The following is a 25,729-nucleotide window of genomic DNA, read 5'->3' as shown; positions in this document are numbered from 1 at the left end:
CTTCTGGAGTACCTAATGCACAGAACAGGGGAAACATAAGACCACAATCTTCTCTACAACTTAGGCTCTATAAAATAACTGAAGCTGATCCTACCAGGAGTTCTCTAGGCAATTCTTCTCTTCTATTGATAGCTTTTCTACAGGAAGAGTAGTGCTGTAATAAAAGGGAATTAGGTAAGGGCTTGATCTAATCTAACTTTCTTCCCTCCTAGTATATATATTCTAAATTGCCTGTACCTGTAAACTCTCCTGTAGATACCTTCATACGGGGGTTCTTCTGTTTCAGTAATTCAATGCAAGCAATATACAAACTTGACTCCAAAGGTCCTCGTGAAGCGCGCAAAAAGGGGCAAGGAAGGAAAGGAGGAAAGGAAAAATCAAGGGCAAGCGTTATAAGGAATCAGTTAGGGAGCAAGGAACATTGCTTATCTTCTGGTGCGAAAGTCTTACTGTCTTATCAGTTGCTCTGTTTGCGCTCTTGCCTTCTGTTGAGCTGCAGACTTTAACCCAGGAGCCCTGCTCTCAATATTCGGGTGAGCAGGGAACTGGTTATCGTGTCTGTCCGGCTGACTGACGAAAACGTTTCTGAAGGCACTGCACGAAACGCTGTGGAAACTCCTCAAATACAGAGTACACTCAATTCTCGGAAAACTCGACAAACTCACTCTGTGGAGTCTCGAAGACACAGGCTGGGAATACTCTGAACTTGTTCTCTTTCTCACTCTTCGAAAATACTCCGCTACCTCCTGTCATTAATCATTGACACGGAGAAACGGAAAACCTGACTGACTCTAAACGAAACGTTGTTGAAGTGCGCAGTTAGTAGCGCGCAAACGTTTCAGATACACTAGACTGCACTAACCTTCGGTGGAACTAGAAGGCACTTGCGGCGGCCATCTTGAGAAGGAATCGGGATCGGTGAATAAGGAAACCACACTCCTACACTATTGGGTTTGGACAAGGAGCGTCTCCTACCACATCGTTTAGCAGCACTAATGACTGCAATTCTGAGGTTCCTGACAGTCATTAGACCTGGACAAGCTCTGGGAAACCTTACTGGATACCATGCAGCTCTCTGTCAAATCAATGCAGTATCCCTCTGATAAGATGGGTGTCCAACTTTCCATCCTTAATTCAGTGGTCATCCACATTGCAAACATCGATAATAGACTGGCAGACATGAACAACTTGATCAAAAGGGCCCAGGCAGATATGTATATGGCCTCAACACACTGCTCCTGTTTCTCCATAGTCGAAAAACTATTCCAGTGGTCATGGAGGACATCCTGTCAGACATCCGGAAAATAGGAAAGACCCCCACCAAACAATCCCAGGATGCTCAAACAAACAACCCTTTGATGGGCGAATCCCTCACTGAGAAAGATAAGGTGAATAAAGGTTAGGATAAGGGTCCTCTAAACAGTTTACAAAAGGAATTCATTTAAATGACAGGCAGATAACCTCTACCAAAATAGAAGAACAAGATCAAAAGAGTAAGGACCCTGGAAGTCATAATAAAAATAAAAAAGAGTACATTCAGGGGGCCAAGCACAGCTATGACCACCTTTTGGAGGGATCCCCACCAACAAACCCTGAACTAGAGGCGTCGGTAAACACTGAGGCAGGGGGCTATATGGACTACAAACCCAGTCGCAAACAGAGGAGAAAGGGAAGAAAGAAGAAAAGGAACATAATGGAATACTTCCGCACAGGCAGCATAAAACTAGGGTCAAACGGGTTCACCATGAGCGGTCCAACGGAAGCACTGCACACAGAAGGAGACACAGTGACCGTCCCAAACTCCCAAAAAGGAGAGGACTCCAAACCAGAAAAGAAAGTGGATGAATTGACAGAGCTATCATCAACAGAGTTGGGAGAACCCACAAAGAACGTAATCACCCGAGCTCCAACACCCTTCATTAAGATCAGAACAACGGGGAACCCGATCAACCAGAAAACAACAGGAGAAAGAAATTCAAGGTCGCAAACTACTTCACCATCAGGGGACCCAGAACTCAAACTGCATAAAACTGCGGGTGATCCTATAGCGCCTCCAATATTAGCACAGACCGCGGCCAGTAATCGTGAATGTAGAGAACCAGTAGGTACCAACACGGAAAGGTCCAGAGAGTCAGTCACTTTGAGGAAATCCATCACCAGGGTGGACCAAAGAGATCCCCAACATATACATCCAAATGTGCATGCCGAATACGAGAAAGCTATTCAGGTAAGTACCCGTAAAGTCCAACCAATTGAAACCCAATAATAATTCCATTCTGTTCATCCCCGAATATAAGTCTAGAGGTAGAGGAGGCATCCTCAACAGAGGGAACATAATACAATTGATACAAGCAATTGATAATTTGGCAGAAATAAATACAAACGATCTCGAAAGAATTACATCTAAAAGTATCAAGGGAAATTCAGAAAGAGAAATAACAAAGACACTTTGGGTTTCAGAGGAAATTGCAAGGATTTTAGCAGAGGAAATACAACTAAAACTATGGGGGATAAAAATACAACTTGAACAAAAGCCTGGCTACCCGCAACCATTAATCCCAAGTAAAAAAGAGCAAGGGTTCCTAGTTTCTCCTTCGGCGGGCACACAACAGCGATCTGTGCTGAAATGCACCCGTAGTACGGGTGTTCAACCGGCTGAAAGGAAGGATCACCAGGAAATACTTGAGTCTGTAGATTTGGCAGAGACTATAGCCATTTTATAGTCTCTGCGAGCTGAGATGAATTGTGCTCTGGCTGGTTCGGAGTAATTACGTCTCCTTCTGCTATTTGGACATACAGTGGCAATAAAATGGAAGCCCAATATTCCGGGTCCAATTTGAATAGAATAGGTAGAATCCCGTTAGGGCCTGGGTTGCCGTCCCTCTTTCCCTTGGCTATCCTGTTCTTAATCTGAATGGTTGTGAATGGAAGATGATTGTTCCTGGTTGGAGATTTTGAATATGGATACGGACGCCTCTGATGTGTAGAAGCTCTGCCTCCCTGGAGCATTAAAGTGTATGTGCAGATGCGAGGCCCAGGCTTCCTCGGAGAGGTGGTAGTTTACTCTTCGCACATTCTGGTTGGCTAAACTATTTATTGTTCGCCAAAATCTCGCGCTGTTGTTCGTCTTGGAGTCATGCAATAGCCTCGCCCATAGGTTCTTATCCTTTTCTCTTTTTGCCTGCCAGATTTCTTTTTTTCTTTTTTGCTTTGAGTTGCGACAGCTCCCTTTGTAAGATGGGATCATGGCCTGTGCACCGAAGAGAGTGTGTTAATTTGTTTATTGAGTTCTTGAGCTTACGGAGGGTTGAAGTTGATAACTTGGCGTCTTGACGCTGAACTCTCCCTCCGACCTCACATCAGCTCCGTAATCTCATCCTGCTCCTTCCAGCTCAGAAAGATCCGGAAGGTCAGCCACCTACTTCCCACACCTGCTCTGACCCAGGTTATCATTTCCCTTGTGCTCTCCTGTTTGGACTTTTCCAACTGCATCTATCACGGACTCCCAAAAACCCTCCTTCACCGCCTTCAAGTGGTCCAAAATCAGGCAGCCCGGATCATTTTTAAATCCCCCAAATGGCAATCCGCCAAACCCATGTTGCACAAACTTCATTGGTTACCAATGGAACAAAGGGTAGCTTTCAAGTTGGGCTGCCTCACGTACAAGGCCCTTAACTGCCCTAGCCCTGCCTTCCTGAGTTCCCTCATCACTCCTTATTGTCCAAATCGCAATCTTCGCTCCACCTATCAAAAATCACTCACCACACCCAAAACTAGAACTAACAAATTTGGTGGACGAAGATTTGCCTCCTTGGCTCCGAAATTCTGGAACTCCCTTCCCTTGAATATCAAATCAAGCTGCTCCCTCCTTCATTTTAGGAAGTTGCTTAAAACTTTCCTCTTTCCCTCACTCAGCTAACCCTGCACTTTACCTCAGTCCCGGAATTCGATGTCCCATAGCGCCAGGAAACTCATGGTGTCAGTGCGCTCTATAAATTCCATTTAATAATAATATCCCGGAATCCTGGCAGGGCTCAATTATATCCCCATTATACACAAAAGGTGATAAGAACTCAGCTAAGAGTTAAAGGCTTGTAGCGTTAATCGACATTGAGGCAAAATATTATGCCGGCCTCTTCTGGACGATTTAACAGCCTGAATCGGAGATCAAACAATCATACCAATCAGCCAAACAGGCTTCTGCAAGGGCATGGGGACAACTACTAATATTCTGGCATTATCCCTACTGATAGACAGGGCTAAGATAGCAAATCTTCCTCTATTCATGTGCTTCATCGACTATTCATCGGCTTTCGACAAAAGCAATAGAAGCAAGCTCTGGTACAAACTTAAGCAAATGAAAATACCATCTACTCTCCTAAATCAGTTAATACTCCTTCACACAAATACTTCAGTCCAAGTAAAGCTAGGAGACGAAAAGTAGATGTCCAGGAAAATTCCAACTACCATGGGGCTTAAACAGGGGTGCGTTCTGGCCCCTACGCTTTTCAACTTATTCATGTCTGACCTATCAACAGAACTGGGTATCTGTAACTCTCATCCACCTAAGCTGGGAGGCTTCCCACTTTCCAACCTTTTGTACGCAGACAATCTCATACTGATCAGCCAGACCCCCATTGGTCTCCAACGCTTATTGGACACCACTAGTCGATACTCTACATCTAATGGCCTAACCATTAATTATGACAAAACACAGGTTATGAGGATATATCCGAAAAAGGAAACCTCCAAATACCACTGGCATATAGCAGATTCTTCAATCGAAGTAGTGGACTAGTATAAGTATCTAGGTGTGTTCATTGATAATAAAGGGACTTTCAATCTGCAAAAAGAAGCAATCAAAAGAAGAAGCAACTCAATTGCGGTTGCCATAAAATCGATCAAACAGAAAACGGCCCACCCAAGCCTTTTCCCACTGCTACAAGTCTGGAAAGCGAAACTCATCCCGGCTATCACTTATGGGAGTGAGTGTCTGAGGGAAAGAGATGCATAGAACTGTGTTTAGAGCTGCCAGAATAATATTTAATTTACCAAAATACGTCTCACTAGCCCAAATAAGGCTAGAATTTGGCATGCAAAGCCAAGAAATAGCCCGCAAAGGATCCTATGCTAAAGCCTGGTACAGGATAAAAAAATCTGTAGCAGGGGGGTGGCCCAGCCTAGCCTTGGACAGCCCCGGACGGCCCCAGACGGCCTGCCCTTTGCCCGGGTTTCGCCCGGCGTCCCATTCGCGTCCCGCGCAGCGGTAGCAGCTTTCAATAAGTAGGGCGTCCAAGGCCAGGGGGCGGGGCTCTCACCAAGCGCAGGACCAGGTGTTCTGGATCAGGCAGGGACTCCTGGGAGATTGAGTCCCTGCCGCCTTGATGCACGACCCTCAGGCAGTCACAGGCAGTGTTGCTGGCTCCTCTGTCCGCCCGCCACCTCCAACAGGGGTAAGGCGCTGGTCCCGGTGATCCAACAAGCGCAGCAGGCCCGCGGAGCGGGTGCTGCAAGTCGTGGGAATGAAAGCGCGATAACCAATGCGCTAGTTGCTGAATCGTCCTCGCTGAGTTCCTCAGTCTATTACGCCCACAACAGTGTCACAGAAGTTTCCACTGGCCGCAAATGCACAAGAGGTTTAAATCCATGCAAGGCCAGGGGGCGGGGCTCTCACAAGCGCAGGACCAGGTGTTCTGGATCAGGCAGGGACTCCTGAGAGATTGAGTCCCTGCCGCCTTGATGCACGACCCTCAGGCAGTCACAGGCAGTGCTGCTGGCTCCTCTGTCCGCCCACCACCTCCAACACGGGTAAGGCGCTGGTCCCGGTGATACAAGAAGCGCAGCAGCGCCCGCGGAGCGGGTGCTGCAAGTCGTGGGAATGAAAGCGCGATAATCAATGCGCTAGTTGCTGAATCGTCCTCGCTGAGTTCCTCAGTCTATTACGCCCACAACAGTGTCACAGAAGTTTCCCAAATCTAATATAACATAACATATCATAACTTTCAGATATCTATTGGTACATGCACGGTAAGATCCCCTCAAGTGTAACAAAGGTAGCATGGCACCTTCCATACCACGCTAGCATTAAGTTATGTCTGATACTATTCAAGCTTTCACAACACTTTGTCTGGATCTGCTCATGGTGATTCCCTTTCAAAATCAGGTAGCAATTTATACATTATCATGCAGATAGTCCTGAATTAGTACAGCCCATTTCATAGTGGTACCCACACAACACAGAAATCAACCCTTGTCTGGTAGTCACTCTTGGTGTAGACAAGCAGCTGTAATTTTGATGCCAGATACTGTACTTGCCACAGCTGTGTTCTCCTCCTCCATCATGAGATCAGTGTATGACATCTACCATCTTCATCGCAGTTTAATTTGGGAACATATGACTTTAATCCATCCTACAAAAGCTCCTACCAATCAGCGAAGCATTGACACCCATCCTCAGCGCCACCATCAGACCAGCCACATTCCTGGACACCTGAAAACATGTCACCATCATGCCACTACTCAATAAACCATCTTCTCACCCAGCCACTCTTTCCAACTACTGATCCATATGTCTCCCACCATATGCTGCAAAGACCTTAGAGAAACTAATCAACTGATGCCTCGTCGAACACTTCAGCAACAGCCAGCTCCTCGATGCCAAGCCAAACCACAGTACAGAAATAGCACTCATTACCACCACAGATGACATCCACATGATCTTTAACAGAGGAAACATGGCAGCCCTCATTCTCCTGGACCACTCTGAAGCATTTGACATGATCTCACACCCCATCCTCATTAGATGCATAAACAAGATTGGCATCCAAGGACTCACTTTCTGCTCGATCTCCTCCTTCTTAATGCGTAGAATATAAACTATCAGCATGTCACCTTACTCCTTGGAAGTACACAAACTCATCTTTGGAGTGCCTTAAGGCTTATGGATCAGCCCCACCCTCTTCAGCACATAAATGATCACTCTTGTCAATGTCATCTATGCACACAACATCAACATGCTCTCCTACACAAACGACATGCAACTCATACTATCTCTCTCAGACAACACCAATAACACAAGAAACAAGTTCACTGCCTGCATGACCGACGTCATTAATTGGATGAAAGTCAACTGTCTCAAGCTCAAGACAGAAGTTGTGATCATCTTGCCAAGAACACCTCACCATAGACTTCCAATTGGGGGCCAGCTGAACTCTGACCCACTCCCACACCTAGAACCCACACCAGCAACCTCCGAATAATCATCAACAGCAAACAAGACATGACACCACAAGTCCACATTGTAACTGAATCCTGCTTCTACACCCTGAAGTTGCTGAGGAAGATCTTCAAATGGCTCTCAATCAACACCAGAAAAACTGTCACTCAGGCCCTAGTCACCAGCTTGTTGGATTATGGGAACACTGTCTACGCCGGGATCACAAAGCAACTCACTTATTAGAAGAATGCAAACCATCCAGAAATCAGTAGCCAGACTCATCATTAACCTCCCACACAGAACTCACATCCCACATACCTCAGGGAACTACACTGGCTCTTGGTACAGAAACATGCTCAATTCAAACTCCTCACACACATATGCAAGGCACTATACAGCTCAGGCACCACCTATATGAACAGTTACATGTCCTTTCAACAACCACCCACTCACCTCCACTCCTCAGGATTCCTACTCACACACATCCCACACATACACAGAACCAGATCAGGAGGTAGGTGTTCTCCCACACTGATCCTACAGAGTGTCAAACACCTAAATCCACATCAAAGCCTCCTCTGCTCTTCTTGAATTCAGAAAAAAGCTTAAATAATCTACCACCAGGCTAGGCACACACACCTGCTCAGCACTAGGGTGATAGCGTGCCTTACAAATACACCTAATAAACTGCACATGACAGTTTTAGTTCCTAATAAAGTACCATCCCTTTTGTGATGGATGCTGCGGCTCACTGGTTAGAGGCGGCAGACCCGGAAGCAGAGAACAGCCGCTGGCTCACTGGTTAGAGGCGGCAGACCCGGAAGCAGGGAACGGCCCGGGATCAGAGTTCAATTCCCGACGCGGCAGGGTCGTGGACCAGGGTCAGCGGACTCGACAATTCTTGCCTCAGTGCCTACTCTAACCAGGGATCACACTCGGCAACTCTGGGCATTAAGCTTGCCCCATCTCTACAACGGCCCCCCACAGACGCCAGGGATGCCTGGTTTCACCTTGGAGATACCCAGAAGGGACCATCTCACAGGGAAAGCCAGGATGGGTTCCCCAGCGGTCTCCAGCGACGGGACACTTACGGGCAGCCGTGCACTTTACAAGTCCAACACATTTGCATTTACATTTACATTACATTTACATCACTATTCCGATCCCTAATGAAACATCTAGACTTCCAAAACATAACTGGCTCAATCCTCAAAGATGCTACACTGTGCCTGACCATTCTTTTTTCCTAAGACACTGTAGGATCCCTTGGTGTGGATCCCAAAGCAAACACACCACCAGTGAAAAATAAACTACCACAACTACCAGAGGAAGACCCAAAATCAGAATCTTTTATTTTACTAATAACACAGGAGGTAAATGTACCCAGTTAGAATGAGCCTGGAAAGCTGTTTACAGTGTTTGAAGGAAACCAGTACTTGGAATTGTGCCTTATTTATCCCCTTTCATAGTGCCAGATTTTCTTGCTGGAGTCCATAGCAGTGAACCTCTATTTTGTTTTCAGGATGATGAACATAGTGGTACAGTCCTGTTAGACCTGGCATCTTTGGCGTGGTTTTCCCCTATCTTTTTGCCTCTACCTCCTGTATTTTTGATGCTGTGCTGGATTTCGTTTTTGCTGGTTTAGATGCTTTGGACACTCTGCCACTGCTGATCAGTGCCAGAGTGTAAGCACCCCCTATGTAAATTGTTATTCTGATTGGATATACATGTTTGGCATATTTGTATCACCATGAAGTCCCTAGTGAAGTGCACTGGGTGTGCGAGGGCTGGTGATGACAAATGCGACTAGTGGGCCTGCAGCACTGATTGTGCCACCCACAGGAGTAGCTCTAAAATGGTGTCTCAGGCCTGCCACTGCAGTGCCCGTGTGCAGTTTAGAAACTGCCATGTCCTCCTGGTCAGTGTCCCCACTGACCAGGCCTAACCCTTCCCTTTTCATGCACATTAGTCACCCCTATGGAAGGCCCAAGGTACCCACCTGGGCAGGGTGCAGTGTATGTAAAAGGTAGAGCATGTACTAGTGCAGGTGACATGCTCTGATAGTGAATGGCAGCCATTTTCCTTTTTCACTATTGTAAGGCTATCTTGCTCCATAGATTAACATGGGGGATGCTGGCTACAGTGGCTTCCAGCATTTCTTCCCATAGGAACAAGATAGGACATAAGTATCTAGTATCACTGAACTCAGAATTTAATAACACATCTTTTAGGAAAGGTTGTTTTTAAATCCTTTGTTTGAGAACAGCACTTTTAGAAAGTTGCTGTTCTCTTGTCTGACCCTTCTCTGTGCCTTGGCCTGTTTGTGGAGTGAGAGGGGCTGGGGATTCCCCAGGAGGCTGGCTGAGTCAGCCCTAGGCTGAATGACTGCATTTGCAACTGGAGTGGTGGGAGGAGTTAGCACCTGGGCCTGAATAGGGCTGTGTCTGCCTTCCACAATGCTGGCTCCACCTCCTGCTGGGCGGCTGACGACCCTGCCCCTCACTCTGAAAGGAAAGGAGAAGCCAGGTAAACAAAGTGCTCAAGCAACACCCAGAACTGGTTCAGACTGGGCTCAGGGCCCACTTGCACAAAGAGAACGAAGACTTTTAGGGGTATAAGTACAGGACCCCTGACAACAGAAAATTAGATCATCCTGGAATCAAGAAGGAACCTCTGCCAAGGAGAAAGCTGAAACTGAAGAAGGAAGACTGTCCTGCTGTTGCTCTGCTGGACTGACCTGCTGTTCCTTTGCTGCCAAGGAGAGGGGAAGGACTTTGCTGTTGTGCTGTGTCCCCTGTCTTGAAGGAATCTCCAAGGGCCTGAGAAGAACTGGCTCCCTGTTCTGAAGTCCCAGGAACAAAAGGATTTCACCCCCAGCTTCCCTGTACTCTGCTGAGAGAGTTCTGTCCTTCCTAGAGTGCTTGATCCAGTTGTGGGGCCTCTGGAAGTTGTACCTGTGCTGGGAAGCTTGAAACTAAGCTTGAGAGACTTTTGCATTTGAAAAGTGTTGCATCGCTCGCTTGCGGAGCGCATCCCCGACAGTGCGAGAAGATTACCGCCGCTACGACGGTCGAGATCATCGCAGCTTCTGTTGCCGCTGCCAGAGCCGTCGCATCCTTCGTTTGCGGGACGCACCAGACCGGTGCGGGAAAGTCAAACATCGCTGCGAGTGTCGTCGCAGAGCCTGTCATCGCTGGGTGAGATCGCCGCACCGCTTGCTTGCGGACCGTATCACGTCGCTGCGAGCATCGTCGCAGAGCCATCGCATTGAGGAGCTGCGAGAGAGAGATCACCGCTGGTCCGCACATCGTTGCTCCGGATATCGTCGCAGCCCCTACGAGATCGTCGCATCGTGCCTTTGCGAGAACAAACTTCCTACGGAACATACGCACCGGAATCCATTTAAGTGGCCTTCCTCCCCATACAGACCGGATTCGTCGCAACACGCCTGCTGCTGCAGCGGGGCTGTCGCAAACACCTCCCCAAGGGTCTCAGGAGCAAGGCATCGCTTGCTTTTGGAACTTTGTCGCAACTAAAAGGTACTGTGAGTAAACGTGACGCAACTGTGAACTTTTCACGCATCTGCAGATTATTCTATCGCAACCTAAAGAATTTTAATGCAAACCTTAAGAACTCTTTTGAAACCATATTCTTGAACTGTGTATGTTGGATTTTGTCGTTTTGGTCTTGTGTAGTTTAGATTAAATACCTTTATTTTTCTAAACTGTTGTGGAGTCAGTTTGTGGTGTTTTCACTGTGTTACTGTGAGTGTTGGTACAAATACTTTACACATTGCCTCTGGTTAGCCTAGACTGCTCGTGTCAAGCTACCTAGAGGGAGAGCAGGGGTTATCTCAGAGGGTTTCCTCCTTACCCTGAATAGAAGCAAGGGTCCCTATTTGGACAGTGGTACCTACCCCTGCCAACTAGAGACCCCCAGTTCTAACAAGTCCCAACCTGAACATCTTGAATCCTCAGTCTGGAGGCAGAGCCCAAACCCTACCATTAAGGTTTCTGATTGTGGGGACACTGCTAAATCCCCACCACTCACAACACTTTTTAGGCTACACCCTCTCATATTATTATCCTGGGATAATACATTGTATTAATTCATGACCATATGAAACTTTTTTGATTTGCTGGTCATCTATACATCTACCTTCTGCTATTTTAGCACACATTCTCCCTAAGCACTCCTCTTTCTTTTTATTGGATAAGATCACCCTTTATTTTTGTATTATGGCCTTATTTTACTCAGGAAAGACCTTACCTGAGGCTGGGACGGCATCGACTGACACATTCAAATTTCACATCCGACATACTCATCATACAGTGTGCAGGCTTAACTCTAAATGGCCGATTTCTAAATAGGAATTTGCTATGTCATGGAGAAAAAAAATATAACTTATATGACAAAGTTTTTGCTGACTGATCAAAATATCCCACCATTTCACTATTGACATTAACATCAGTAATATGTTTATATTAGTAATCACTTAAGACAAAAACACTACACTAGCCTGGATTCGTTCATCAGATCTAATAACTGGAGGACTTGTCTCCCATGTATATAAAAGTTCGATTGGGAAATCAGCTTCTTTTTCTGATTTGATAATGAACCACAAACTAATCCCACTTGCATGAATACCAATCATTTGGATTGTACGCCTCAGGTGCCTTGCCTTTGTCTACACAATTGTCCTCACAGTTTTTTTTTAGATATATGCTGATTTTTACTGATGGTTTTGTTCCTATTCCTATAGTCTGACTTGAATTAACAATATCATTTGCTCCGTCATAAACGATATATAATGCTTACGCCTTCACAGTTTCTCTTAGTATGCTTCCTGTATTCAATTTCAATTACACTTTTTTTTAGAGAGAAAATGTAAATTTATATGTAGAATACTTACCATTGTTGAATACATCGGAAGCTCCTTGTAAGGATTGACAAGCAACAGTATGTTCCCAATATAGGTCTGGAAGAAACAAAATAAGGTGTTTAACAGAAAAAATTAAATGCAAAATAAATACAACTAACTCAAATTTCCAGTGAAGTAAGAGCACCCTGAGCACTGACAATGATACTCCATATCGCAATAAAATGGCAATGTCAAGAAAGGCAATCAAGGAGACCGATCAGTCAACGTGCAGGCTAGCTGCGGGGGAAATTCCCTTCAGCTGCATCCACATGAATGGCATGGTATGGTTCGCTCTATTCTTGAAATGCCTACTCAGTGTTGTTTGCAGACACTTTTTTATGAGTTTTCAGAGAAACATTTTTGTTTTTCTTTTACATTAAGATTTCTCCTGCTTATGGCCCTGTTGTGATCGAGATAATTGGTTGATGAAGTTGTCAAGGGCCACCTCACCTTGTATGTCTATTGTCAGTGGGAAACATCCATAACAACGCGGGCATGACCCCGCACTGCTATTACAACGCTGCTATTACAACGCAAGTCGTTACAACGACTTGCGCTGGAGGGCGCTGTAGGATAGGGAATAGTTTAATTTTCTATCCAACACCTTCCCTACTCTCAACGTGGGCTGGAGTTGGAATAGAAAATTAAACTATTCCACTATCCAGCGCCCCCCAACGAAAGTCGTTGTAACGACTTGCGTTGTAAAAACTGCATTGTAATGGCATGCGGGGTAAAATCCTGCGTTGTAATGCCGTACAACCATTGTCAGTGTGTGTTGAAATGACCGTGGGTACCGATTATCATTCGTAAACTGATAAAACTGTTAAGAAACCGATTCTACTGGTTAATGCTGATGACAGGATGAAAAGCATTCTCTCCTATCAGAGATGGTCTCCACCCACTTTAGTATATACCCGCAAGTGCCACATGTTAGTCATTACTGCATGCATAATCTGTATCCTGCACTCCAAGCAGGATGTGTTTTTCAATGTGTATTATCATACATTATGTTTTTCAGTCTGTCCTAAAGCACGTGCATTGTACTTTGTGAACATTATCTTCGTCTTTAAAGACAAAGGCGTTTACAGGATTAAATGCAGAGCTACAATCTTGTTTCTTGGGTGCATGTGTGCTAGCCCATTTTCCCTAGTGGTTGATGTTAAGTGGGCCGACCTGGTGCTCAAATGCACTTTATGCCCTTGGGAGATGCTGTACTTTCGGGGCTTTGAGTGCTTTTTTAGATCCAGAGTGTTTCCACCTTTATGGAGTGTGTTTTCTCAATATTTGTGCACTCATTGTTGCGATTTTATGTCTTCCTGTTTGATTACCAGTCAGATGTTGTTGGTAGTATCTGACTGAAATGGTGATTTTCGGGGTGTGTTGCTCTGCTATAGCACAGTTTTTATAAGGATTCTGCAGTCACTTTAACATTGACTATTTCCCTGTGCCTGCAGATATTTTATTCTCTTGTTGCGTAATATAACAAATATATTTTTTCCCATTATGTGATTACTTCTGACCAACATGCCGTGCTCTATCGGATGCATGTAGTCAAGCCAATGACCGTAGGTGGGCAAAATGAAAAGGGGGGGCTCTTGGCCCCCCGCCCGCATGGCGGCGCGGCGACCGCCTCCCCCTCCGTGCCTCTCGGTGGTGGGGCGTGCCCTTCCGGGCGCACCTCACCACCGATTGGTTGGCGCCCTCCCTGACCCGGATGTCATTGTAGGACTTCCGGGTCAGGGGGGCGGGCCACAGGAGGGGCTGGGTGGGGGGGCGTAGCCACCCCCACCGGGCCCCTTATGGATAAAGAAGCAGGGAGCGCCCAGAAGACCCTCTTGTTCCCTGGACACTCCCCCACAGCGTGTCGTGCCCCGCGCTCGGGGCTTCTTGTTTTTAGTGACCTTTAGTGACCTTTTGTTTTGTCTTTACTCTCCAGGCCGTCGGATCTTCGAAGGAACGCAGCGGAGGTCGTCCCACGGATCGAGGAGCAGGGTCGGCGTGCTTTCCTTTTTTGTTCTGCAGGCCGACGGATCTAGAAACACACCGGAGGGAGCAGAGGTCGTCCGGCGCCGCAAGGAGCAGTGTCGGCGTGTCTAGGGATCAAGAATCTGTGCGCACAGAGGAGTGGTCGGCGATTTTGTAATTTACGCAGTTTTCCCGAGGTTTGAGGTATTTGTCGGGTCGGGGGTGGGGCCGGAAGCCTTGTAGCCGTATTCCGGCTTCAGAGAACGAGTGTGGGAGCTGAAAATTAGGATTGCACTGCCCAACGTATTATTGATGTTTGCATTGTTTCCCACAATCCGATAACGCAGCTTGGTGTGCCCCACATCGTCTTCACGAATCTGCCCCGTGTCGATTAACTCCTTGTTTCCTGCGCTTCCAGCGCCTCCCGCCGGCAGTAGAAATCGGGCGGAAATTCTTTAACAGTACATAGCGTGCAAGGGGAGGCGAAGCAGGGTCGACCAGGGTAGCCCCTGGATGGGAGACCCAGAGCAGTGATTGTTCAATTTTGTGCCTTTTTAAATAGAAAGCAGGGGTTGTTTCAACTAAGGCTTCAACTGTTAAGATATACAGCTGAAGGCAGCCTTGGGGGTGGTTGACAAGGGAGTTCAAGCTTCCAAGTACTGCAACCCTCTTTCCATAATTGTTTTAACAACTGCTCCTGCCTCATACTCCCAGGTATTGATACATTTTCTATTACAGGCAATTTAAGACAACATTGCTGCATTTCGATTGGTCAGCTCAAGGAGGTGGACTTAGGACGCGGTTGCGGACACAATACCGGCTGGGAGTACGCAGGGTTGGTCGTTAAGAGGAGAGCGGGGGGCTAGCATTTCATTGTTTCTAGTAGCCGCCGGGTGAGTCTACGCTAGGTTTACTCACCCCTGACAAACCCGGTTGCCGTTGCATGGTGCTTACAGCCCCCTGGACATCCTCCATCTGGTGAAGGTACAAAGCACACGTACTCTCAATTGTAACACTAGGAGTGTAGGCAGTGGTTTTTGAACATGCCAGGGCCAAGGGGTGGTAAAGGAGGGTCCAGGATGGAGGTTATGATGCAGGCCATGATGCGTGAAATGGGCAACATTAATAAACGGTTGGGGAAAGTTGATGAATTAGAGGCCCGCATCAATGAGAGGTTTGCTGATTCCCCTGGCCCATCTGGTAGGCCTGTTCGCCAGAGGTCGGCCCCCTTGCCAAGGGGGGATTTTGCTACCCCGCCTAAGAGGTCTAAGGCCAAGAAGCCCAGGTACACTGCCCCCGCCCCTGAGCCGGTAGTTCCGGTACCTATTACACCTGTACCTGCGGTTCCGGCCCCTCTTACACCTATGCCTGTAGTTCCAGCTCCCGCGGCACCGGCTCCTGCCATTCCGCTGGCGCTCCCTCCTGCGGGGCCTGCCCCCTCACCCGTGGTACCGATCCCAGTCACGGGCCTGCCGGCCGCCCCCTTGCCTCCTACACCTGTGCCACCGGTTATGCCCCCAGTGGCGCCTGCAGTCCCAGCAGGGAACCTAGACTCAGTCCCTCCAGAACTGGTATCTCAGATAGCGGCCTTGCTGCCATGGCTGCAGAAGGGGGGTGTTTGTCTTGCCTCATCTGATCATGCGGCAGAAGCGAAAAAATTGGTAGAGAAGATTAAGGCTGACACGGCGGCGGACAGTACTGCGGTGCCCTCATCTTCTTCCCTTACAGGTTCCAGTCCCGCCCAGCCGAATGGTGATAGTGTTCTACCGGCCCAGGTGCCCGTTAATAGTAAGGAGGTGTCGCTGCCTCTCTTGGGGGACGGCTTAGTGCCATCCAGGAGTGAAAACTTGGGGCAACATGTGTCCCAGGCAGTGAAAGAGTTGATTTGGGCGGGAAAATATGTATACATTTTTTCTTTGTTGCTAGACAAGAGGGAAATGGAGCAGGCCAAGTTACTGAAGGAATGGATGCATCCAAGTGAATGGAGGGCACAGTGCTCCAGGTTCAGGGTAGAGGAGACTTTGAAGAATTGGATCAGGGCCTTTTCCGTCCTTTCGGCTATTACGGCCGAACGCCCCCCAAATGTGCAGGCAGCAATGGCTTGCTACCAGAGCAGGATTGTGGGGTGGAGCGATCAATACACTAGGGATGGGTGGAAGGAGTATGATGTTAATTTCAGGAAGGCCAAGGAATTTGACACATCACTGGCGTGGGACAAGGTGGATTCTATGTCCTGGCACAAGCAGTTCTCAGGTGACACAGCCCCATCTCAGGCCACCAGTGCAGTCAGGGTGTTCTCTGCCAGGCCTCAACAGCCCTTTCGGTCAACCCAGGGGAATGAGGTCCCGGGGAAGAATAGGGGGGGGGGGGGGTCAGAGAGGAAAGGGGTATGCTGGGACTTTAATAAGCGCTCCTGCACAAGGGCCCAGGGCACCTGTAGATTTAGACATGCATGTGCAGTCTGTGGTCACCCATCCCACCCCGAGACAACTTGCAGCTCCAAACAAGGCAACCACGGTCATAGGGGAAGGGGGAAGCCAGAGTAATTCAGATGAGCCGGGTCCCCCCACACCAATAGACGTGTTAGCATTGATCCCATGGTTGAATAGATACCCTGACCACACAGCGGCCACCCTACTTCAGGAAGGTTTTTCACAAGATTTTAGGATCCCGGCGGTGGGTTACACAGGTAGCGCAAATTGTAGGAACCAATTGTCAGTAAAACAGAATCCAACGGTGGTGTCCGCTAAGATTACCAAGGAACTGTCTCTAGGCAGGATAGCTGGCCCCTTCCAGGAGGTGCCTGTCCCCAATTTTGTGTGTTCACCGCTTGGAGTAGTACCCAAAAAAGAGAAAGGCGAATTTAGACTGATCCACAACCTATCCGCGCCAAGAGGAGCATCCTTGAATGATGCGATTGATGAAGGGATTTGTAGTGTAAAGTATGCCTCATTTGACCAGGCTGTTGACTTATTGCGTGCTCTTGGACCAGGGGCGTTGATGGCAAAATCTGACATAGAATCCGCTTTCCTTCTCCTCCCAGTACATCCGATGGATCACCACCTTTTAGGTTTCACTTTCGAGGGCAAGTTTTACATGGACAAATGCATGCCCATGGGCTGTTCCATATCATGTGCCTACTTTGAGGCATTTAGCTAATTTCTAGAATGGGTCATAAGACAGGCGACGGGCCACCAACAGGTCATGCATTACTTGGATGATTTCCTGTTCTTAGGCGCGGCGGACTCTCAGGAGTGTGCTTGGGCATTGCAGGAATTTTGCGGGCTTTTGGGGTTCCGCTGGCGCCGGGGAAGACGGTCGGCCCGGCTACTTGCCTGGAATTCCTTGGTATCGAAATTGACTCAGTACAGGGATGCTTCAGGTTGCCCAAGGACAAAGTGTTTAGGTTTAGGGCAGCTCTGCGTCAATGCCTATGTAAAGGCAAGGTTTCCTTGCAGCAGCTGCAGGAGGTGGTGGGGCAACTGAACTTTGCACTGCGGGTCATCCCAATGGCGCGCCCATTCTCACGCTCTATTGCCCAGGCTATGAAAGGACTACGGGAGAAACATCACCGCACTAGGCTGTCATCTGAGGTTCGCCAGGATATGCATATATGGATGGCATTTCTAGAGGATTTTAATGGCAGGGTAGTGTGGTCAGGTCCTCCCACTATATCAGCAGAGTTGGGTTTATGGACAGACGCTGCTGGTAGTGTGGGCTTTGGCGCCATCCTAGGGACCAAGTGGATCGCCCAACGGTGGCCGGAAGAATGGAGAGCATGGGGTTTGACCGCCAACATTGGCTTCCTGGAACTTTTCCCAGTGTGGGTAGCATTGAAGGTCTGGCCAGAACACCTATGTAACCAATCAGTGGTATTCTGGTCGGATAACATGACAGTGGTGGAATGTATAAACCAACAGGGGGCACGCTGTCCGTTCATATTGCGCCTGATAAAAGAGATTGTGTTGCAGTGCTTAAAATGGAATGTACTTTTCAGAGCCAAGCATGTCCCAGGCATCCTCAACAATGCAACTGACTCCCTTTCTCGCTTTAAAATGCAGGTCTTCAGGGAACATCTTCCTGCAGCAGACCCCTCGCCAGTGCACTTCCCGGCAGTACTTTGGCAGATTGGTGCCCCAGATTACAGGACCTCGTGGTTGCTAGCTTAGCCCCCAGGACCAAGACAGCTTACGAAGGGGCGTTTTTGTCTTACCGCGCTTTCCTGGGGCAGGATTGGGAGGTTAGGTGGGCACAGGAGGACAGCTTTGCGGCCTATTTAGAATGGATGCACAGGGAAGGGCGCTCAGTGGCAGCCGCAAGCAGACATAGGGCGGCGGTCTCCTTCTTTGCGCAGGCTAAGGGCATGCGAGACCCCACTAATATCTTTATGGTGCGCAAGGCTATGAGGGGATGGCGCCGGTTACAGGGCCACCCTGCGGATACGAGAAGGCCCATAGGATTGGCGCGGCTGGCAGCCTTATTGCTGGCATTGCACGAGGTCTGTAGCTCAGAACGGGAGATACTTCTGTTCAAAGCTGCATTTTCCCTGGATTTCTATGGGGCTCTGAGAATTGGTGAATTGGTGGCAGGGTCAAAAGGGGATAAGCTGGGCGGCCTACAGTGGACTAGTGTTAGGATCAGAGAGGATACTATGTTGGTGACAATTCAGAGGTCAAAAACTGACCAGGAATCTCGGGGTCACACCATAGTGCTCCACCGGGCCCGGGTCAACCCTTGCTGCCCGGTTTCTCATGTTGAGGTTTTCAACAGGCAGCGGGAGGGCACGGCGGGGGGTGCACTGTTGTGTCACGCCGATGGGACACCATTGACTAGGTACCAGTTTAGGCGGGTCCTGGAGCTGACGGTCAGACAGGCAGGTTTAGATCCCAAGGAATTTGGCACTCACTCCTTTAGGATAGGGGCTGCAACTGAAGCAGCGCTAGGGGGTCTCTCGGCTGAGAATGTGAAGATAATTGGGAGATGGTCATCTGAGTGTTATAAACGATATGTACGAATTGACATGTTGTGACAGGATGATTCTCACGCTTGGTATGTTTCTGGTTCTTGCAGTTTCTCAAACCTGTGACGCAGGGGAGGAACTCACCACTGGGCGTCAACGATCTACACCATCACAGCACAAGCAGCATGAAGGACGCAGGACAATGGTGATTTGGATTGTGGGCCACTCTTATGTGAGGCGTGCTGCACATGTTTTTCTTTCAGGAGACCGTAAGAAAAGGGCGGCGCTGAAGGGGTTTGATATCTCATTCTTCGGGAGAGGAGGTCTATGCCTCAGCCAGTTTAGGAACTTCTTCCAGGGACTCCTAGCTCAGCAGCCCGCCTCCCCGTCAGTGGTGATACTTCACCTAGGGGAGAATGATCTGGCCAAACTGGGGAGGCGCATCCTCATTGAGGAGATCATCTCCACTGCGGGGTGGGTGGCCAGGACTTGCCCGGGTTGCACAGTAGTATGGTCGCAACTTATCCCTCGGTGGCAGTGGCGAGGGGGGGACTCGGTCAGGGCGTTGAATCACTCGGTAAAGAGGATCAACACACAGTTGGACAAACTATTTTGAGCCCCCCGGTTGCAGACGATTCCACATGGGTGTATCTGGGGCGAGCAATTCTACCTGGGGGATGGGGTGCACTTGACGGAGGCAGGGAACGTCCTGTGGTCTAATAATGTCTGGGCCTGGTTGGAGGGATTCGCTAGGTGAGCACGCTCCAGGTTAGGTCTAGAATGGGGGAGGCCAGATCGTCGGTTAACAATGCTGGCCTGTGGCGGTAAGGTCATGACCGGTGAGCAGCTATTTTTAAGGTCTGAGGGGGCGGGCATCATCCCATGGAGGTTCCCGCCCAAGGGGAGGGGCCATTGGCCCCTCCTAGTACTTCAGGGGCAAGGTAACTGGTGCTTCAAAGGGGCGCGGGTTGGAGTAGTCACGCTTTCCTTAGGCTGGTAGACACCCCGCGCGCGCATACTTATGACGTCACCGGATGGCGCAGAGTAAGGGCCCTCCTTTAGTGGGTAAATGGAGTTCACGGCGTGGACCGGGTAATTACCAGGCCCGGCTGCGCATGCGCACATCTCTAGGTAAGGCGCAGCTAGTAGGACCTGACACCGGTTAGCGACCTTGCCATATGACCAGAAATGTAGTATACAAAAATCTAGATGAGGATGTTAGATTCGGTTAGGAAACAATCTGTATTAGACTTTCTGTTAAGGTTAGTCTCTCAAACTTGTTGACAATATTGTATCTAATGTCCTGCTGATTTTTGTATAAATTGTTTACCATGCAATTAAAAATTTATGATTTTTATATCTTAATAAATACGGCCGGGGGGTCTTGCGACCTCCCGCCTTCCAAAGATAACCAGGTTTCATGTTCATGTGTCCGGGGGTTGGTGTGGTCAATTGGGGGGGGGGGCGGCAGCCAGTCGCTGACCATGTGAAAAGGGGGGGCTCTGGGCCCCCCCGTCCGCATGGCGGCGCGGCGACCGCCTCCCCCTCCGTGCCTCTCGGTGGTGGGGTGTGCCCTTCCGGGCGCACCTCACCACCGATTGGTTGGCGCCCTCCCTGACCCAGATGTCATTGTAGGACTTCCGGGTCAGGGGGGCGGGCCGCAGGAGGGGCTGGGTGGGGGGGCGTAGCCACCCCCACCGGGCCCCTTATGGATAAAGAAGCAGGGAGCGCCCAGAAGACCCTCTTGTTCCCTGGACGCTCCCCCACAGCGTGTCGTACCCCGCGCTCGGGGCGTCTTGTTTTCCCTCCCACCATCCCTGGAACTAAATGGTTGATGCTGTACTAGTTTGGTTTAGGTGTAATTTGCTAGGTTATTGTTATCAATTTTCCATGCGTAAGCGAACTTTATGTGGTTTGTATATTTTGCTGATGATGCTTTCTTTAGGAATTTTCCCCTTTAGGGAAATGTGCTGAAATATGTTTTTGATGTTCCGATTGTGTTTAGGCCTTTTCTCTCTTTGTAGCTATACGTTGATGCGTGATGTGATTTAGGTAGAGTAGTTGTCCATTAGTATTTTTTCCCATAGGTCGTCGTATTTATTAGGTATGGGGCATGCGGTAAGGTCATGACCGGTGAGCAGCTATTTTTAAGGTCTGAGGGGGCGGGCATCATTCCATGGAGGTTCCCGCCCAGGGGGAGGGGCCATTGGCCCCTCCTAGAACTTCAGGGGCAAGGTAACTGGTGCTTCAAAGGGGCGCGGGTTGGAGTAGTCACGCTTTCTTTAGGCTGGTAGCCACCCCGCGCGCGCATACTTATGACGTCACCGGATGGCGCAGAGTAAGGGCCCTCCTTTAGTGGGTAAATGGAGTTCACGGCGTGGACCGGGTGATTACCAGGCCCGGCTGCGCATGCGCACATCTCTAGGTAAGGCGCAGCTAGTAGGACCTGACACCGGTTAGCGACCTTGCCATATGACCAGAAATGTAGTATACAAAAATCTAGATGAGGATGTTAGATTCGGTTAGGAAACAATCTGTATTAGAGTTTCTGTTAAGGTTAGTCTCTCAAACTTGTTGACAATATTGTATCTAATGTCCTGCTGATTTTTGTATAAATTGTTTACCATGCAATTAAAAATTTATGATTTTTATATCTTAATAAATACGGCCGGGGGGTCTTGCGAGCTCCCGCCTTCCAAAGATAACCAGGTTTCATGTTCATGTGTCCGGGGGTTGGTGTGGTCAGTTGGGGGGGGGGGGGGCGGCAGCCAGTCGCTGACCATGTGATGACTTCGGTTGTGAGCACCATCCGAGTAGGGAACTGTGTGACGGGAGAGGGAGAGAAAAACCATGCATGGCTAAAGTTCAGAAAGAGGACTACAACTTCGTTGAAAACAGACGGCTATCAGTTTCTCAGCATGAGGGAATTTCATTTATTTTTGGAAGCAGAAAAAATGCTACCGCTTGCCTGTACCTGAATCCATCTCCATCATTTAATAGCATGAAGAACAAAGTGTATGCGGTATTCTTCATACATTAGATAACCTCTTACATGTTGTGGATAGCACAGACTGTAAGAAGTGGCTGTCGGCTTCCATAAAACAACAAAGCACGTAGGATGTCAAATGTTTTTTTTTCTTTCTGGAATTATAGACTTTGTGAATTACCAGATAAAGGTAGAACTTAGCTATAAAAAATGCCCGAACCAATATGGGGGTATGTCCATTGGTAGCTATGGGAACTACCCAATCATTGATCTGGCAGAGTTTCTTATTAGGTCAGTTTCAGGCATAGAAAGTTCAAGACACGCAGCATATCTGTCCTCAGAACTGTCGTTATGCTAGCTGTCCCTTTGCTATGTATTATTGCCCTTGATTTTTTTCAGCAGATTAGATCATTCCTTGTGAATTATCATGAAGTTATATGTTGTTTTGTTAACTTTGGTAGTGTTGTCATTTTAAACAGTTTCCGATTAATTTCCTAGTGGATCATCTGACTCTGGGCCTGTTTTCTCGCTTGTCTTTTTTCTCCATGTTGATACCAGTGGGAGTGTGGTGCATTGCTTATTTCACCATCGCTATCTACATTCAAATCGACACAGATTGCCAAAGACGGGTTTCTCCACCTTGTGAGCTTGTCTTTCTAGCTATGACCCTCTAAAATAGATACCTGTAACCTTGCACAGATACTATGCTGTGCTATTCTGTGCAGGGTGCCTCTGTGGCTATTGTGAAGAGCCAATATTCTTCTGACAATTTCGAGGGGCACTCAACACTGTACTGTAGTACTATGAACCCTGATTTCAATAATTGCGTCAGAAGAAATTGGTGTTAAAACAGACCTTATTGTCCCAATGTACATGTATCCGAGTTGTTTCTTCACGTGCCCAGTGCATTTCTGGAGATCCTGTTAAACTACGAGATTCTCTTAAGGTGCATTTTGCTTTTCACCATGCACACTCTCATCATGATGAAATGAAAGCAGGTTATTTGATAAGCTGCCTGTCAGGTTTTTCTTTGGCTTGGGCAACCCCATTTATGCGTGCTTGCACTACTATGATATATTTTTGTCGGCTTTTACGAATATCCGTCTTAGCAAGCTTTGCAGCTCGCAGAGTATACACTACAACGGAGTTACTTTTTATGTTAAATATATTACAAACAATTGCTGTTTTTCAATATATATTCCTTAAACGTCTTCAAGCAGCAGTCAGTTCAAGTTATAAAGAGTGTAGACTAGGTACCACTGACAACACGTGTTGTGGGCCTGATAGACCTCTCTCACGGTTTCACAGGACCAAAAGGAGGAGCGAGTGTTCTGCATCAGTTTATATCATTTAATTCAACGTTGTTATCCAGTCCAATTCATCATGAGTAGTTCAATGATTTTATTTCTATCTCCCATTCGAACTCCGAAATTTGAATGTTTAAACACATTCAACCACTGGCTCATGGGGTCCCCATACTCCCATTGGCTAACTGGAAAACAAGCTAAATTATTCAGTTATAAAGCACAGAGGGCCTGGTTACAAGTATATGTGCTATTTACTTAACCTGGTAAATAACGATACCACAGGGTTCGTTATTTATTGGATGCAATAAATATCACCAACTATTACTTTCTGGGGAATAACGTGGATTTTGGTGTTTAACTCATGATACATTAATTACCATATGGTTTCCCCTGGTTACATTTTGGCAGGGTTGGCCTGCTGAAATTTTACCAAGGTTTAGGTATTTAACAATCTGAATTTTATCGGATTTGTTAAATAACACTGAGCTGAAAGACTCCTAATCAGGCCCAAAATAGCCAAGGTTGCACTCGTGACAATATCTAAGACAAAGACATGTCAATAAATTCTGGAGATTTATCTCCATCTAGTGGATATGATTGGTACTGCAGTTAACGTTTTGTAATTCCTAACCTGTACAGAAGATGTTATTCAGTAACGCTTGGGGTCCTATTTATCAAGGGGGGTTGCTACGCTTTTGCACCAAAAAATTCAATTTATCAAGCCACTCAAGGCCATTTTGCGTGGTCCTGAGTAGCTTGATAAATCAAGAGTAATGCAACAAAGGGCAAATCGCTGGAATGCGTTACTCTGCCGTAGCGAGGTGTTGGGTGGATGTTTCCAGGCAACTCCCATCGATTTTTTATGAATTCTCAGATTTACAATTACTGGTAGACCTGGGAATGCACAAAAATGTTACGCCTTTGCAGGGGAGTGGTTACGAGGAGAAATATCTTTATTCTCCTCGTTACTTCCTTTTTCTATGTGTGCTGCATTCTGCAGCACACATAGAGGAAAATACTTCAGGGCACTGGTGCCCCTTCCTGCACCAAAACAATCCTACATGCAACGCATGTATCCTTGCACCATGGTGGAAGGGTGCCTGCATTGCCGCTAGGCAGCCCATGGTGCTCCAGCGCTGAGAAAAGGCAGGAATCCGCCGTGTTGTGATAAATATAGCGCATTCCTCCCCTTTCCCTATAATGCAGTGCAGCGCAGCAAGGTGACTTGCTGCGCTGCGTTACATCTAGATAAATATTGCCCTTGCTACCTACCATCAGAGTCACACACAGGCTGTTTGATTATTTTATCTGATCCGAAAGCAAGCCAATTAATTCATCTGACCTCTTTGCATCTTTGGAGCTAATCTCTCTCCCCTTTCTAATATTTTCTGGTACTCTGTCAATACCATAGAATGTTAATCTTAAAATTTTACTTTGGGATACTTCAGAAAAGTATTCAGCAGTGTATAGCACATATCTTTGTTATCAAGGTCTCTAATGTGTTGCACGTTATACACCTTTAAAATTCTTATGGTTCTCCCAATTTAGTTTTTTTTACACGGCCGTTCATTAATGCAAAGAGACTGCAATCTAAAGGCATGTGCAACATTCTCTCAATAGATTAAGAATGCTCAAATAAACTATAAATTATTTATCTTTCACAGAAGGCAATTTTATGAAAGGAACATATGGATATTCAGTTATGTTGAGTATTTTATCTTAAGTCAACAGATGCCATTATTTTACTATTATCTCCATGATCTATATTATATTCCATAATTAAACATATGTTGTTTGTGTCTTTTCCAGTACGCTTAGAAGACTTATTGAACACTTCCCCCTTTAAAGATTTCAGTCTATTTAAAGTGGCTATTAGTGTTTGTGTTTTGGAACATCTTTTTCTACACCTCTCCGTCATTAAATTCACTTCCAGAAGCGTTTTGCCTGAGATACAGTACTCTCTCTCTCGTTTAGAATTCTCCAAAGGAATATGCCAATTAGTTTTTTATGATTGCAGGAAGTGGCATGAAGGATAGAATTAGTTGCAGTTTCCTTCCTATGCACGGATCTCAACTTGACCATTCGCTAATTCGACCAGCTCTTTCTTTGTATTTGTTTGTATGAATTATCATTCTAAATGTGTAAATAAAAATAGACTCAATAAGGATGTGGTTCCATACAAATTATAAACATGCCACAGGCACATGTAGACATGAAACGTAAATTCATAAGGGATAGTGCAACACAAAATCCCATTGGAACTCTACAAGCGTGCAAATATAATTATTGTGTCTTATTTCTGCTGTCCATGCCTGAGATGAGACACTTAAAACAGTGGTGGCACCGTGATTTTGTGGGATCCATTTGGGATGGC

General features: G+C 47.3%; 1 protein-coding gene across 1 annotated transcript in view; it reads right to left on the bottom strand.

Moving 5' to 3' along the window:
* Positions 1-25,729, bottom strand: part of MYO16 (myosin XVI) — a 2,830,569-nt gene that overhangs the window by 1,770,355 nt on the left and 1,034,485 nt on the right. The window contains exon 12 of the mRNA XM_078658257.1: positions 12,129-12,194. Coding sequence (XP_078514383.1) covers positions 12,129-12,194 — 66 coding nt within the window. The remainder of the gene's footprint in view (positions 1-12,128; positions 12,195-25,729) is intronic.

This window comes from Lissotriton helveticus, chromosome 8 (assembly GCF_964261635.1).
Source record: "Lissotriton helveticus chromosome 8, aLisHel1.1, whole genome shotgun sequence".
In the NCBI taxonomy this organism is placed as follows: domain Eukaryota; kingdom Metazoa; phylum Chordata; class Amphibia; order Caudata; family Salamandridae; genus Lissotriton; species Lissotriton helveticus.
Note: the sequence above shows the minus strand (reverse complement) of the source record. Positions and strands in the feature narration are given on the sequence as shown.